This window comes from Myotis brandtii, unplaced genomic scaffold (assembly GCF_000412655.1).
Source record: "Myotis brandtii unplaced genomic scaffold, ASM41265v1 scaffold915, whole genome shotgun sequence".
Lineage (NCBI taxonomy): Eukaryota > Metazoa > Chordata > Mammalia > Chiroptera > Vespertilionidae > Myotis > Myotis brandtii.
In genome coordinates, this window is record NW_005371769.1 from 1,436,974 (window position 1) to 1,450,409 (window position 13,436).

Genomic DNA, 13,436 nt, shown 5'->3' on the forward strand with positions numbered 1-13,436 from the left:
CTGCCCCTGCCCTGCTGCTCCCACTGCGTGGGTATGAAGTGTGCCCTGTCCCTATGTCTGCAGATGGCGGTGCAGCAGGGCCTGGCGCCCCGAGCCCGGGAGCTGCGGGCCAACAGCAGTGCCCTGGAGCAGGCTATTCTCAGGGAGCAGCAGAGGCTGGGCCACGGTGAGTGCTGGGCTCTGCAGGGACCCTCAGCTTCTGGGCACGTGTGTGGGTTTGTGCATTGTTCCAGTGGCAGCTGCCCCTTGTGGGGACCCTGCTCCCCACTGGCTTGGTGTGTCCACCCTGGGGCTGTAGAGGGCAGAGGGCACGGGACCAGCTGATGGTTCCTCCTGCTGCCCTGGCTGGAGGCTGTGTGCATGGCAGACTTTTGGATGAGAAAGGGCAGGCGGGGAGTGGGAAGGGTCCCCCTTTAGCTAGAATTGTGGCCAATGGCTTGGCTTTTCTGAGCCTCCATGCTTTCGTCTATAAAATGGGGAGGATTACATATTTGCTGTGGGACTGGGAGGCAGCCCTGAGACTCAGGGTACTCTCACCCCTCCCCTTGAGCCAGAGCCCTGTTGACTGGATGTCTTCATCTCTCAGTGGGCATTGCCTGCCTTAGACCTCTGTGGTCAGGGGAGCCAAAGTGGGCTGCACACGTGCACTGGGGGTGGGGGCTCTTTGGTGCTATGGCTGCCTCCTCTGCAGTGAGGGCCACCCTCCAGGGAACTGGGACCCAGCTCCGTGATACCCGGGCCAAGAAGGAGCAGCTGGCAGCCCGGGTGCAGGAGGTGCAGGCCATGCTGGCTATGGACACAGGTAGGTTGTGCCTCCTTCCTGCCCTTGCCCTCACTGCTTGTCCCCAGAGGTGAACAGACACCTGCCCGGCCACTCCAGCCAGCCCTGCCCCATAGGGCTCTGTGGTGGGGGCACATCCACACCTGTGCCATGCAAAATGGTGACCAGGACAGCTGAAGAGAACCCCGAAGGGGGCGACCCTGGACCTGGAGACCCGCCTCTGGTTGGGAGACAAACACCAAACAAAATAGACCCAAGTAGCAAGTGAAAACTGGGAAGGGACAGGAAGTGCTTTGGAGAGAAATTATGGGGGAGGGAGGTCAGGATGCTGGGACATCGGGGAAGATACAGTCTGTAGGCAGGCACGGAGGTGGGTGGGGGTGCAAGGGGACTGGTGTGGCAGGAGAGCCAGGTGGAGGCTCGGGTGGCAGAGCCCAGGCGGCTCGCAGCAGAGGAGCCATAGCTGACTGGCTTTGGAGGAATCCCTGTGGCCGCCCAGGGCAGAGCATCATCGTGAGCGTGGCCATGGGGCGCAGGGGCTCTGGCAGGGCCACAGGGAGATGAGCATGGCCTGGGGGTGGCAGTGGTGGCTATGGGGAGACAGGGCTGAGCGGAGGCTCAGGGTGACCCTGCTCTGGCCCAAGAGGCTGGCACGGAGAAGCCATCTGGTGGGGGAGGGAGGGTGGGTTTCCATGTCCTCAGCGCCCCCGGTGCTAGTCCTAGTGGAGGGGACTTGGTGATGTCCCTGATGGGAGGGGAGGCCAGGAGGGTCTTCTCTTGACCCTTCTGAAGCCTGCCCACTGCCTGCCACAGACGAGACCAGCAAGAAGATTGCTCACGCCAAGGCTGTGGCCACCAAAGCACAGGACACGGCCGCCCGAGTGCAGTCCCGGCTCCGAGACATGCAGAGAAATGTGGAGCAGTGGCAAGGCCAGTACGGGGGTCTGCAGAGCCAGGACCTGGGGCAGGTGGTGCTGGACGCTGGACGCTCAGGTGGGCCCCCTATGCACGCAGCACCCGTGAGAGCAGGTGGGCCGGGGGAAGCAGGGCTCTCAGGCCACATCCCCCTTCCCCCACCCCTCTGCAGTGTCTACCCTGGAGAAGACGCTGCCACAGTTGCTGGCCAAGCTGAACCTGCTAGAGAACCGTGGGGGGCACAACGCCAGCCTGGCCCTGTCCGCCAGCATCGGCCGTGTGCGGGAGCTCATTGCCCAGGCCCGAGGAGCTGCCAGCAAGGTGGGCACGAGTGCCAGAAGAAGGGGGGCATCTGGGGGACTGGGTGGTGGATGCTGATGGGCCATGCACCCTGCACACAGGTCAAGGTGTCCATGAAGTTCAACGGGCGCTCGGGGGTGCAGCTGCGTGCCCCTCGGGACCTCACTGACCTTGCTGCCTACACTGCCCTCAAGTTCTACCTCCAGAGCCCAGAGCCAACGTCCGACCAGGTCTCTGAGGATCAGTTTGTGCTCTATATGGGCAGCCGCCAGGTACTGGGCCAGCTTGGCAGGCTGGGTAGAGATGGGCATCAGGTTGGAGTGGGTGGGCCATACTGGGTTCCTGTCCCACCGAGTCTCCCACCACCACAGGCCACTGGCGACTACATGGGCGTGGCTCTGCGTAACCAGAAGGTGCACTGGGTATACCGCCTGGGGGGCGCAGGCCCCGCGACCCTCAGCATCGACGAGAACATTGGGGAGGAATTTGCAGCCATCAGCCTTGAGAGGTGGGAGGCCTGCCCCGCGCTCCCCCGCCCCCTGGCAGGCTGCACGTCCGCTCCAACCCCTTCGCTCTGCCCTCAGGACCCTACAGTTTGGCCACATGTCTGTCACTGTGGAGAAACAGATGAGCCACGAGACCAAGGGCGACACAGTGGCCCCTGGGCCCGAGGGGCTACTCAGCCTGCAGCCTGACGACTTTGTCTTCTATGTGGGCGGCTACCCCAGCAACTTCACGGTGAGCCTGGCAGGGCCTGCCCCTCGGCCACCCCTCTGCACTCTTGTCCCAGCGAGTCCTGCTGGGCTTCTGGCTTCAGTGGGTCTGCGCAGCCTGAGCCCCTCCTCTGGGGCCTGCCTTGGGCGGGGAGGCGCCCTGACCAGGTGCTGTGCCCGCAGCCCCCGGAGCCCCTCCGCTTCCCCCGCTACCGGGGCTGCATTGAGATGGGCACGCTCAACGAGGCGGTGGTCAGTCTCTACAACTTCGAGAAGACCTTCCAGCTCAACACAGCTGTGGATAAGCCTTGTGCACGGTATGTGCGGCCTGGGCCCGCCCTTCTCCCTCCTCGGCCCACTCCCCACTGACTGTGACCTCTGACCTGCAGCACCAAGTCGACTGGAGACCCGTGGCTCACAGACGGCTCCTACCTGGAGGGCTCTGGCTTTGCCCGCATCCGAGTGGAGAGTCAGATCAGCAGCACCAAGCGCTTCGAGCAGGAGCTGCGGCTGGTGTCCTACAGGGGGATCATCTTCTTCCTGCAGCACCAGGCGAGCCCGCCGCCTGTGGGCAGGGCGAGGCGGGGCTGGGCTGGCAGCAGGAACACCGCAGGTGCTAAGGATCCCTGACCTGCCATCAGATCCAGGTGTTCCTGTTGGGGGACAGCCGCAAGCGCGTGCTGGTGCGCGTGGAGAGGGCCACTGTGTTCAGTATGGAGCAGGAGAATGTACTGGAGCTGGCCAACGCCTACTACTTGGGGGGTGCGCCTCCGGACCAGCTGCCCCCGAGGTGAGCACACGCAGGGCAGGCAGGGTCCCCCGCTGTCTCAGCCACACCCAGCCCCCCTTCCCTCCCCAAGGCCAGTGCCCCAATACTTGTTTGCCCGACAGCCTGCGCCAGCTCTTCCCATCCGGAGGCTCCGTGCGTGGCTGCATCAAGGGCATCAAAGCTCTGGGCAAGTATGTGGATCTCAAGCGGCTGAACACCACGGGCATCAGTGCCGGCTGCACCGCGGACTTGCTGGTGAGCCCCCCACCCACTCCAGCCAGCAGCCCCCTCTCCAGCAGGCTTGCTGGGGCCCTCACAGTCCACTCCTTGTAGGTGGGACGGGCCATGACGTTCCATGGCCATGGCTTCCTGCCCCTGGAGCTCCCAGATGTGGCCCCCCTCACCAGCAGCGTCTACTCCGGCTTCGGCTTCCGCAGCACCCAGGACAGCGGTCTGCTGTACCACAGAGCGTCCCCGGTGTGTCCACCCAGTCTTGGTCTGACCGCCTGCTGCTCCCCAAGCCTGACCTAGCCCTCCCTCCCCGAGTCTCACCTCTGCCCAGCCCTCCCTGAAACTAACTGCAGCAGAGTGTGGGGCCCACGTGGCTGGAGGAAGTCTGGGCCCCTGGCTTGGTCCGCTGACCTGACCACTGTCCCCAGGTTGGGCCATGTGAGGTGTCCCTGCAGCAGGGCCACGTGACACTCCGGTTTGTGACGACCGAGGTGAAGACGCCAGGGGGCTTTGCTGATGGTTCCCCCCATTACGTCGCTTTCTATAGCAACACCACAGGGTGAGCCGGGGACAGGGTGGGGCGGCAGCGGAGCCGGGGTCTTGGGTGCAGCTGCTGCAGGTGTGTGGACAGGGTGGCGAAACACTGCTCTCCTCACAGGGTCTGGCTCTACGTGGACGACCAGCTTCAGCAGATGAAGCCCCACCAGGGGCCGCCCCCCAGACCCCAGCCACAGCCACAGCCTGAGGGGCCCCATCGGCTCCTCCTGGGAGGCTTGGGGGCGTCCAACACCATCCGTAACTTCAGCGGCTGCATCACCAACGTGTTTGTGCAACGGTGCGCTGAGCGGTGTCGGGGGCTGTGCTGACCCCACCTGCTTGGGTGCCTCCAGCTGCTGACTGCCCTCGCTGTCCTCACAGGCTCATGGGGCCCCAGCGTGTGCTCGACCTGCAGCAGAACGTGGGCGGTATCAACGTGAGCTCAGGGTGTGCCCCAGCAGCCCCTGGCACCCAGACACCAGTGCAGGCACCTCGAGGACTACAGGCCACAGTGGCTCAGAAGGTGGGCACCACAGGCGTTGGGGGAGAGACAAGGGCAGGGGGTGAGGGTAAAGGGCAGGAGGCAGGTGGAGCTGGGGGTGGGCAGAAGATGGCCCTTCAGCACCCCCGCATCCCCATCTGACCCCACAGGTCTCCCGGCACACCCGGCAGCCCACCCAGGACTCCGCCTGCACGCCTCCTCGGCCCCTTGGGACCATCCACGGCACCTACCAGTTTGGAGGTCCCCTGTCCAGTTATCTGGAGTTCACAGCCGTCCTGGCACCCTTTGAGAACTGGTAAGACCGGGCCAGGTGGGGGCGGGGGTGAGGGCTGCCCAGGCTGACACCGTCTGGCTGCTGGCTTCCAGGGCCCACTTCTCCATGGTGGTCCGCCCTCGCACCCGAAGAGGACTCCTGCTCCTCGCCGTGCCCCTGGCGGCGGGCAGCCCCTCCCTGGCGCTCTTCCTGAGCCACAGATACTTTGTGGCTCAGACACAAGGCCCAGGGCCCGAGCTCCGCGTCCTGAGTCACCAGCGTTCAAAAGCTGACCAGTGGCACAAGGTGAGGGACTGAAGAGAGGGGATGTGGGCGGGGCCCTGGGGGCTCCCGCCTGATGTGCCTCTTCCCACCGCCAGGTGTCTGTGCGATGGGAGAGGACTCGGATCCAGCTGCAGGTGGACGGAGTCTGGACTCAGAGCCAGGAGCAGCCTGGCCAGGAGCCTGGCCAGCAGTATCAGGGGGCAGAAGGCCCCCAGCCCTACACGCTCTTTGTGGGGGGTCTTCCTGTCCACGGCCCCAAGCTCCCAGTGAGAACTGCCTCTCCCCCGCATCCCCTGCCCGGTCCCAGCCCAGCCCACCCTCCTCAGCACCCCCTGAACCTGACCCCATGTCCACCCACCTGTGCCCCCACAGATGTTTATCAGCAGCTCCTGGTTCAGCGGTTGTGTGAGGAGACTGATGGTGGACGGGCAGCCCCTGAGTACCCCCAGCCGAATGGTGGGGGTCACACCCTGCTTGTCAGAACCCCTGGAGATGGGTCTGTTCTTTGCCGGCAGTAGGGGAGCCATCACTCTAGGTCTGTCTGCTGTCCCCCACTCCTTGCATGTGCCCTGGGCTGTGGGGTTGAGGGAGCCATGGCCAGGCCCTCGTCCCCTCACAGGCCCTCCCCACAGACACCCTGGGGACCACCCTTCCTGACGTGAGCCTGAGGCTGGAGGTGCGGCCCCAGACAGCCACAGGCCTCATCTTCCACCTGGGCCAGTTCCAGGTGCCCCCCTACCTAGAGCTGCAGGTGCTGGAGAAGCAGGTAAGTCGGGGTGGGGGGTCCATGGCCAAAGGGCAGAATTGGGGTTGGCAGGGCCCTCCTGATGCCCAGCCCCCACCCAGGTCCTGCTGTGGGCAGACGATGGTGCTGGCGAGTTCTCCGCATCAGTGACACTCTCCAAGGAGCTGTGTGACGGGCAGTGGCACCAACTGGCAGGTGAGCTGGGCCCCCTGTCCCACAACCAGAGATACTCCCGACACCCCGCAGCCCTGCTTCTGCAGAGCAGAGAGCCTGGGAGGGACTCGGGAGGACGAAGCTGCAGAGGCCAAACTCCAGGTGGGCCCTCTCGCTCTGCGGCTGCCGAGAGGCCCTCCCAGTCCAGCCACAAGGAGCCTATGTCCCACAGTGACCAAAAGCAGGACCGCCCTCCGGCTGGAGGTGGACTCCCAGAGCAACCAGACCCTGGGTCCCATGCTGCGGGCCTCAGACAGCACCCCAGTGCCTCTGCACTTGGGGGGCCTGCCCGGTGAGTGTGACCTCAGCCTAGGTGGGGGAGCTGCCCCTCGGGGACCAGGCACCAGGGTCACCTGCTCTCACTCCACCCTCCATGGTGGGAATCTGCTCCAACCTGTCTCCCTTCCTCTTCCCCTGCACCCCAGGACCCTCGGACACACAGGCTGGGCACCCCACCCCCACACACCCTTGGCCTCCATTCTACCAAGGCTGCATGAGGAATCTGATGGTGAACCGGGCCTTTGTCACCTTGCCGCGCTCTGCGGGTGTCCAGGGCGCGGTGGGGGCCAGTGGCTGCCCGGCCACATAGGAGGACCTTCAGGGCGCCTGCTGTCCTAACAGCTTGCTGACACCACCACCCTCCGCCAGTCTCCTAGATGAAGTTTGTATAAACTTACCTAGACTTGAGTCTACAGGAAATGGTTTAAGTTATGTCTGACTTTTTAAATGAAACTTTAAAATACAATAAAATGGGTTTTTTTGTATCATTTATAATTGTGAGATTTTCCTTCCATCAATTTGAGAAATCTGTAAATCACTGGTCCCTTCTCTTGAAACAAAAATTAAAAAGGAGCTTATGTAACTGAGTGTCAACTTTTTTTTTAACACCTGTTTTCTCATTCTTGTTTAAAGTATTACATGTCTCCTTTCCCCCACTGACCTCTCCCCGTGGTTCCCACCCCCCGCACATGCCCTATGAGTGTTGACTTTTAAATGTAGAAAGAGGGACAGCACGGGACAGGTGGGGAGAGCCTGGGGGGTGGGCGGGGCTCATGGTCCACCTCCCCAGGCCTTTCACCTCAAAGTCACAATACCCAACACCGCAGACCAAGGGACAGCTTGTCACAGGGACGGGGCGCAGAAACACCAGAGTTGGCAGATAAAAGAAAAAACTTTTATTTATTAGCAAGTTAGAACAGAGGTGTGAGGGTGTGCGACGGCCCACAAACACACTGCTCGTCCACACAGCCAGGAGCCCCGCCCGTAAAAGACAGCAAATAACTTAATCTAAGCTCATGTCCTCCTCTTCGTCCTTCTTGTCCTTCCCATCGCCCTCCTTCTGCTCCGATCTGGCACTGTTCTGCATCGCTTTGGCAAAAGCTTCCACATCTACAACGCATTGAAAAGCCTGAGGCCAACTTCCTGGGCCTTGGGGACAGCCAGCCCTATGTTGTGCAAACAAGGAGGCTTGTGCCTTTCACCACAGGACGCCAAGTCCTGCCATAGCAGCAGGCGGAGGAGCAATACTTACCACCCTTGTTGGCGGCCTCCACGGCCTCTGCAGGCAGGCCAAACTGGCACATGAGGGGGCCCAGCTGCCCTGAGGCCAAGGCCGCACTGAACATGCCCAGGGCCTGCAAAGAAGAGCCAGACGTCTCTGAGCAAGCACGGGGCGGGGCCACGGACAGCAGGCCAGGGACTCTTGGTGATGGGCGCCGAGGTAAAGACAGGCAGCTGGGCCGCGGCATTACCTGCTGGAACTGGGGGGAAGTCAGTGTGTTCTGGATCTCCTCTGCGGTCTGTGGCAGCGACTCCCCAGAGGGCAGGTAGGGTAGCAGGCGCTCCTGGACGTCAGCGTTGGCGAGGATAGGTGCCATGATCTCGGGCGTCAAGACACTGGCCAGGTCAACTAGGACGCAAGCACACGGCCATGAGGGCTGAGGCCGGCCCAGGTGCCCATTCGCAGGGCTGCGACGAACTAGGCTGTGCTCTGCTGGGTGCGGTGTGACGAGAGATGAGGGAGCAACGGCAGCCCATGTGTAGGACGGCAGCTCGGCCCAGGGACACGCTCGGCTGTGCCTGGGGAAGCCAGTGGGCAGGGGGCAGCGGGCACCTTCACCCCTGGAACCGAGGCGCGTTACCTTGCTGGCTGCCTCCTGGCCCGGCCGGCACGTTCATAGTGGCTAGAATGTTCTGGAGGTCGCTCAGCTGGATGGGCTGGGTTGGGCTGGCTGCCGTGCTGGTTCCATTACCTGGATTGGGCGTGGGACTCGGGCTGGTCACCGAGGCAGCTGCTGGAGCAGAAGGGGCTGGGGTGGCTCGGGCAGAAGAGGCGGTGGAGGACGGGGTCACCGCTGCTGACTGGCTCCGGGAGCTGGGAAGAGCAGGGCAGGTGGAGCCGCCAGGCGCCCACATAGGTACCCTCACCACGTTGGTCCTGCCCCAAAGGCCCTGCACCGGGAAGAACCTGGGCTATGAAAGGACCCTCCCAGAAGCCCACTTTGTCCTGCATCTCCTCTGTCCAGTCTTCTTTTTTTTCAAAAGCCACTCAGAAGGCATTCTCTCCTTCTGACTCTTCCATTAGGAAGAGAAGAACGAGCATCAGTGGCTAATGGCAGCTGCAGAAGCAAGCCAAGAGGCGGCTTCACGCTCTGGAGAGAACGCTGCGCCTCCTCATGGTTTCGGGTGCTCTACACGTTCAGAGAAACTTCTCCAGTAACGAACTATAGGAGTGAGCCCTGAAAGCAGTCTTGTGCCCAGTCCTCTTGAAGAAGGGCACTCACTCCTGGTGGCACCCGAGGGTGCAGCAGGGGCAGGGGCAAGGCTCACCTGGATGAGGAGCTGCTCGCCGGAGGCCCTCCACTCCCCAGTAAGCTGGCCAGGCCTGGCCCAGTCAGGGCCCCCAGCCCACCTACGAGGAGCAAGGAGACGCACGCTCAGATGTCACTCACCTGGAGCGCCCGCCTCGCCCACCAAAGCAGCAGAAATGCCCCGCACGGAAGTCAAGGGACGAGCAGGGGGAGGTGTGGACCCTGTGAGCGGGTGGTGCCTGCTCAGATCAGTGTTCTGGAAGCCAATTCCTAAGTCAATGCCTCTGTTCCGTTCATTACGCTTGGGGTCAAGGTAATAGCAGCGCAAATCCAGCAGAGAAGTGCATCCTAGCTGTCTGTGAGACACACCCACCCAAACCCCGAAGGTGGCAGCAGGCCCCTCCTCAGCCGGCCAGGCTCCCCTGAGCCACACAGCGGGGTCCTCACTGGGGGCCCTGGAAGGCCTTGCCCACTCGGCTCCCGCTCAAACCAGAAGGCTCACAGGCCCTCCTCCAGAGAAGGCAACGCAGGGAACACATAGACACCACTCAGCCAAACAGGAGCTTAAAGGAAACGGACTCCAAGGCAAAAGCAACCACAAGCTGAAGGTTGTCCGAATTAAAACAAAGGCCCCGGGGCCAGAGGGCGTTACCCAGTCCTCCGAGGCCGGCGGGTCCGATGAGCTGCATGAGCTGGCTGTGGCTCATGTTCCCCAGCAGGCTCTGCAGGCCGCCCTCGCCTGGAAGACAGAGGTGCTCAGGTCAGGGCCCGCCTGCGCCCGCCCGCAGTGCCTCGGGAAGGTGCTCTGGGAAGGGCTCATACTGCTGGCGCCTCCAGGCGAGGAGGAGCTAAGCCCGACAGCCCAGGACTGCCCCTCCATGAGTGCTGCATGAAATGAGTCGGTGGGTGAGTCTCTGACATTGTTCTCGCCTATGAGGATGGGAGTGGGGACCTGGGAAGGGTTTCTACCTGGGACTCCTCACTTGCACTTAAGACAGCTGGTCTGAGCCACGGCCAGGGACTCAGTGGCTAGAGCACCACCCCACGAGGCCAAGATGGCGAGTGTGATCCCTGGTCAAGGCACATGAGGACCCACCAGTGAGCGCACAAGAGCAGCAGCAAGCAATGCTTCTCTCCCCTTCCCCCGCTCTCTCAAATCAGTTTTAAAAAACCACAAATGGTCTGCATCATCAAGGGCCATCTGACACCTCCTGGGACCTCTGAGCACACCCGGGGGGAGGGGAGCATTACCGCCCAGTGCAGACAGCTCATGGCCTCCACTCCCGCTTGCCCCCAGTGCTCCGGGCATCGGTGGGTTGTTCAGATACTCGTTGACTTTCCGGCAATGCTCCTCGTCCTGGTCCGTCTTAGGCTCCTGTGGGAGGACAGGACAACAGCCGCAGCTGAGCAGCCCGCCCACCACAGACCAGACTTACAGATGAGGGACCTAGGCTCAGACAGATGAAGTCACTGTCCACGTTCCCATGGCACCAGGGAGAAGACCCAGCAGTCCCATACGACGGACGTGCCTGTTACAGACAAAAGCACTAAGAACGCGAGTCGTGCCAGGGCAGGTCCCGGCCTGCAGGCCTGAGGCTTCCTTCGACCATAGACAGCCCCAGGCCCTTCCTTCAACACATGCACTCGATGAACTGACCTCTGCCACGGCAGTGCCCACACACCACACCCGGCCCAGGCCCCTCGGGGTCAACAGGGCCCCACAATGAGCCCCTCCCAGGGTGTGATGGGGTCATCGGGCATGCGACCCTGTCAGTGCCCAGAACTGCCAGACAGAGCGCCCAGATGGATCTGTCCACAGCCACTGGGCATGTGCTTGTGTGGGGACACAGGGACTCAACAGGCGCGCAGGAGGAGAGATGTCAAATGAGCAAAACTGGTAAAACAGCTAGTGTGAGGCGAACCTCTGACAAGATTTCTTGGCAAAACTGGAGAAACAAGCTCTGCCCCAGCGGCTGCAAACCTCAGCCCCGTCTGAGTCTGCAAATGAAGTTGGATTGGAGCCGGGCTGCGCGCCCAGGCATGCTCTCCCTGTCCCGGCCACTTCCCCGCTGCTTCGGCACAAGTGAGCAGCTGGGCCCCCCAAGAGGAAACCCTTTCCCACCGGCTCTCCACGTCCAGACTCTGGGGGGGAACATGTTGACACCTGTCAAAACTGCACACGTGTGCCCACTGTACCAGCAAGCCATTCCTCCATTTTAGCACACACATTACCCTCACACACACAGTAACCGGCACAAGGCGACTGTCACGGCACTGCCTCGAGCAGAAGCAGCCAAGACATGGCAACAGCCGGACTTGGTGGAGGACGGCCTACAGCCGTGGGCACGCGTGTGTGCTGACCCCAGGACTCTAGAGCACTCCATTAGGGGAGCGGGAGGCTCAGAGAGCTCGGAGAGAACACTGCATTGGAGACTATACACCGTCATCCTGGCTTCTGCCCTGGGGTCCTCGTGACCCTTGAGGGGGCACTGGGGACAAGCAAACCACAGGCCAAGTGCCCATCAAGGCCCTGATGGAGCCTAGCCTGGAGTCACCCATCTGCTGCCAAGGCATTCCACCCCTTGAAAGGCACTCAGGGCCACACAGGGGACTCCAGGCTCCGCGGCAGCATGTTGGTCAGCCCCGCTGGTTGTGGAAGCCAATTCTACCATCTGGCGAGCAGGTTTCTAACCTAGCTCTAAGACGAGGAGGAAAGAAAACATGAAAACAAAACCTACACACCTGCATCCAGAAGAAGAGCCGTTTGGACCCTGCCTTGAACTTGAGCACGTAGACCCTCCCGCTGGGGCACTGCGGCACGCGCTTGAACTCACAGTCGTCAGGGAAGATGATCAAGTCCTGCAGAGCCACAGGAGGGGAGAGTCATGGTCCCGTGACACATCAAGCCCCCGAGCCTCCCAGGAACACATGCTGGGCTGTCTCAGCGTGTAGGGCGGGGAGGAGGGCGCAGGGCCAAGACCACCCTCCTCACCAGCAGGGTCTCTCGGGGCGGATAAGCCAGGGTCAGAGGCACCCAGGAAGGAGAAGCGCTTGCGGGCCAGGCGCAGGCCTGGTGCTGAACAGGGAACTCGGGCTCGTGAAGGATTTTTTAATAGAAACATCGTGGGAACATTCCTAGATGAGTCAAAAAGCCAACTCTGACCTGCCCTTGAACCTAACACAGAACAATTTAGTCTGAAGGACAAAGAACACTAAGTAGAATGACCACTGGAGGGAGCTGTCTGGTGGGCTGGAGTAAAGGCCAGGACTTTCACATGGCTTCGCCCACTCTAGTACCTAATCTTCAAAGTTTAAAGTATATAGAGTGACGCCCGGCTGGTGTGGCTCAGTGGTTGAGCATCGACCTATGAACCTGGAGGTTACAGTTTGATTCCTGGTCAGAGCACACGCCTGGGTTGAGGGCTCGATCCCCAGTGTGGGGTGTGCAGGAGGCAGTCGATCCATGATTCTCTCTCATCATTCGTGTATCTCTCTCTCTCTTTTCCTCTGAAATCCATAAAAATGTAATAAGTAAATAAAGCATATACAGTGACGGGAGAAACCTATGTCATCAGTGGGACTGGGAAGACCGATAAGCACATCAAAACAGCTCATGGGCAGCCAAACAGCAACGCCATACACCCCACCCACGGCCTCACGGTGATGCTGCCACTGCCAGTGGCCGCCCAGAGGGCAGAGACTCACGTCTTCCACGTTCCCAGACGTCCTGTCTTTCCAGCAGAAGTGAATGAGGGAGTCATCCATCTGCTGAATGTACACGAGCCCTTTTCTTTTGTCTGGGGTGACAGTTGTTCCTTTTAATGACATTTTTCCTGCCCGAAACTCCACCAGATACTTGTTGGAGGACCCACGGGAGCCTGGCACCAGGCTTGGAAACAGCGCGCCTGAAGTCGCCATCCTGAAAGAGGGCCAGCAGTCACCACTCAAATGCCGGTGGGCACCGACCCAGTGAACGCGCCCTCGCCAACCCTCCGGGCTCTGCTACGCTGGGCGCCAGGGAGCACCCCAAAGCTGACAGAACCCGCTCAAAACACGGCGGGGGGGCAGGCTCGGAGCCTGCGGGCACCTGAGCAATGGAGCCAACACCCACGTCTCACGTTTCTCAAAGAAGAAATTACTCTCGGCACGCTCAGCGCTCGCTGCGCGGCCACTTTCTGTACTTGCAAACTTGTTCCTTAGTCTGGGACCCCCGCCCCCAAGAATTTAAAAACTTGGACGGGACACGCTAACATCAGATGGGACGCAAGGCTTTGGCCTAACGCCTGATCTCTGTCGGACACGGGCCCGCGGAGCTGCAGGTGTGCACCCTCCAAACACAGAAAGTCTGCGGGGTGCACGGCCCGCCCCACCCCGCACACCTG

The 13,436-nt window shown here is 61.6% G+C and overlaps 2 protein-coding genes across 3 annotated transcripts in view; one reads left to right on the forward strand and one right to left on the reverse strand.

Moving 5' to 3' along the window:
• Positions 1–7,014, forward strand: part of LAMA5 (laminin, alpha 5) — a 43,850-nt gene extending 36,836 nt beyond the window's left edge. The window contains 23 exon segments of the mRNA XM_014532774.1: positions 38–166; positions 692–802; positions 1,595–1,774; positions 1,869–2,017; positions 2,098–2,268; positions 2,368–2,504; positions 2,581–2,734; positions 2,893–3,026; positions 3,099–3,280; positions 3,331–3,499; positions 3,601–3,733; positions 3,812–3,955; positions 4,138–4,268; positions 4,368–4,544; positions 4,628–4,769; positions 4,898–5,043; positions 5,115–5,307; positions 5,382–5,552; positions 5,659–5,821; positions 5,919–6,052; positions 6,133–6,226; positions 6,417–6,536; positions 6,670–7,014. Of these exon segments, the coding sequence (XP_014388260.1) occupies positions 38–166; positions 692–802; positions 1,595–1,774; positions 1,869–2,017; positions 2,098–2,268; positions 2,368–2,504; positions 2,581–2,734; positions 2,893–3,026; positions 3,099–3,280; positions 3,331–3,499; positions 3,601–3,733; positions 3,812–3,955; positions 4,138–4,268; positions 4,368–4,544; positions 4,628–4,769; positions 4,898–5,043; positions 5,115–5,307; positions 5,382–5,552; positions 5,659–5,821; positions 5,919–6,052; positions 6,133–6,226; positions 6,417–6,536; positions 6,670–6,833 (3,428 nt within the window). The 3' untranslated portion in view covers positions 6,834–7,014.
• Positions 7,015–7,396: 382 nt separating this feature from the next.
• Positions 7,397–13,421, reverse strand: ADRM1 (adhesion regulating molecule 1). 2 transcript variants are annotated; one of them, XM_005885584.2, is made up of 9 exons: positions 12,760–13,421; positions 11,797–11,913; positions 10,306–10,429; positions 9,707–9,793; positions 9,074–9,155; positions 8,497–8,618; positions 7,996–8,153; positions 7,776–7,878; positions 7,397–7,633 (listed from the first exon to the last, which is right to left on the reverse strand). In XM_005885584.2, the coding sequence occupies exons 1-9, from the start codon at positions 12,970–12,972 to the stop codon at positions 7,527–7,529; spliced, it is 1,113 nt and encodes a 370-aa protein (XP_005885646.1). In that variant the 5' UTR covers positions 12,973–13,421; the 3' UTR covers positions 7,397–7,526. The 2 variants fall into 2 exon arrangements, with proteins under 2 accessions (XP_005885646.1, XP_005885645.1); XM_005885583.2 differs by having other exon boundaries at positions 8,386–8,618; positions 12,760–13,418.
• Positions 13,422–13,436: the final 15 nt, after the last annotated feature.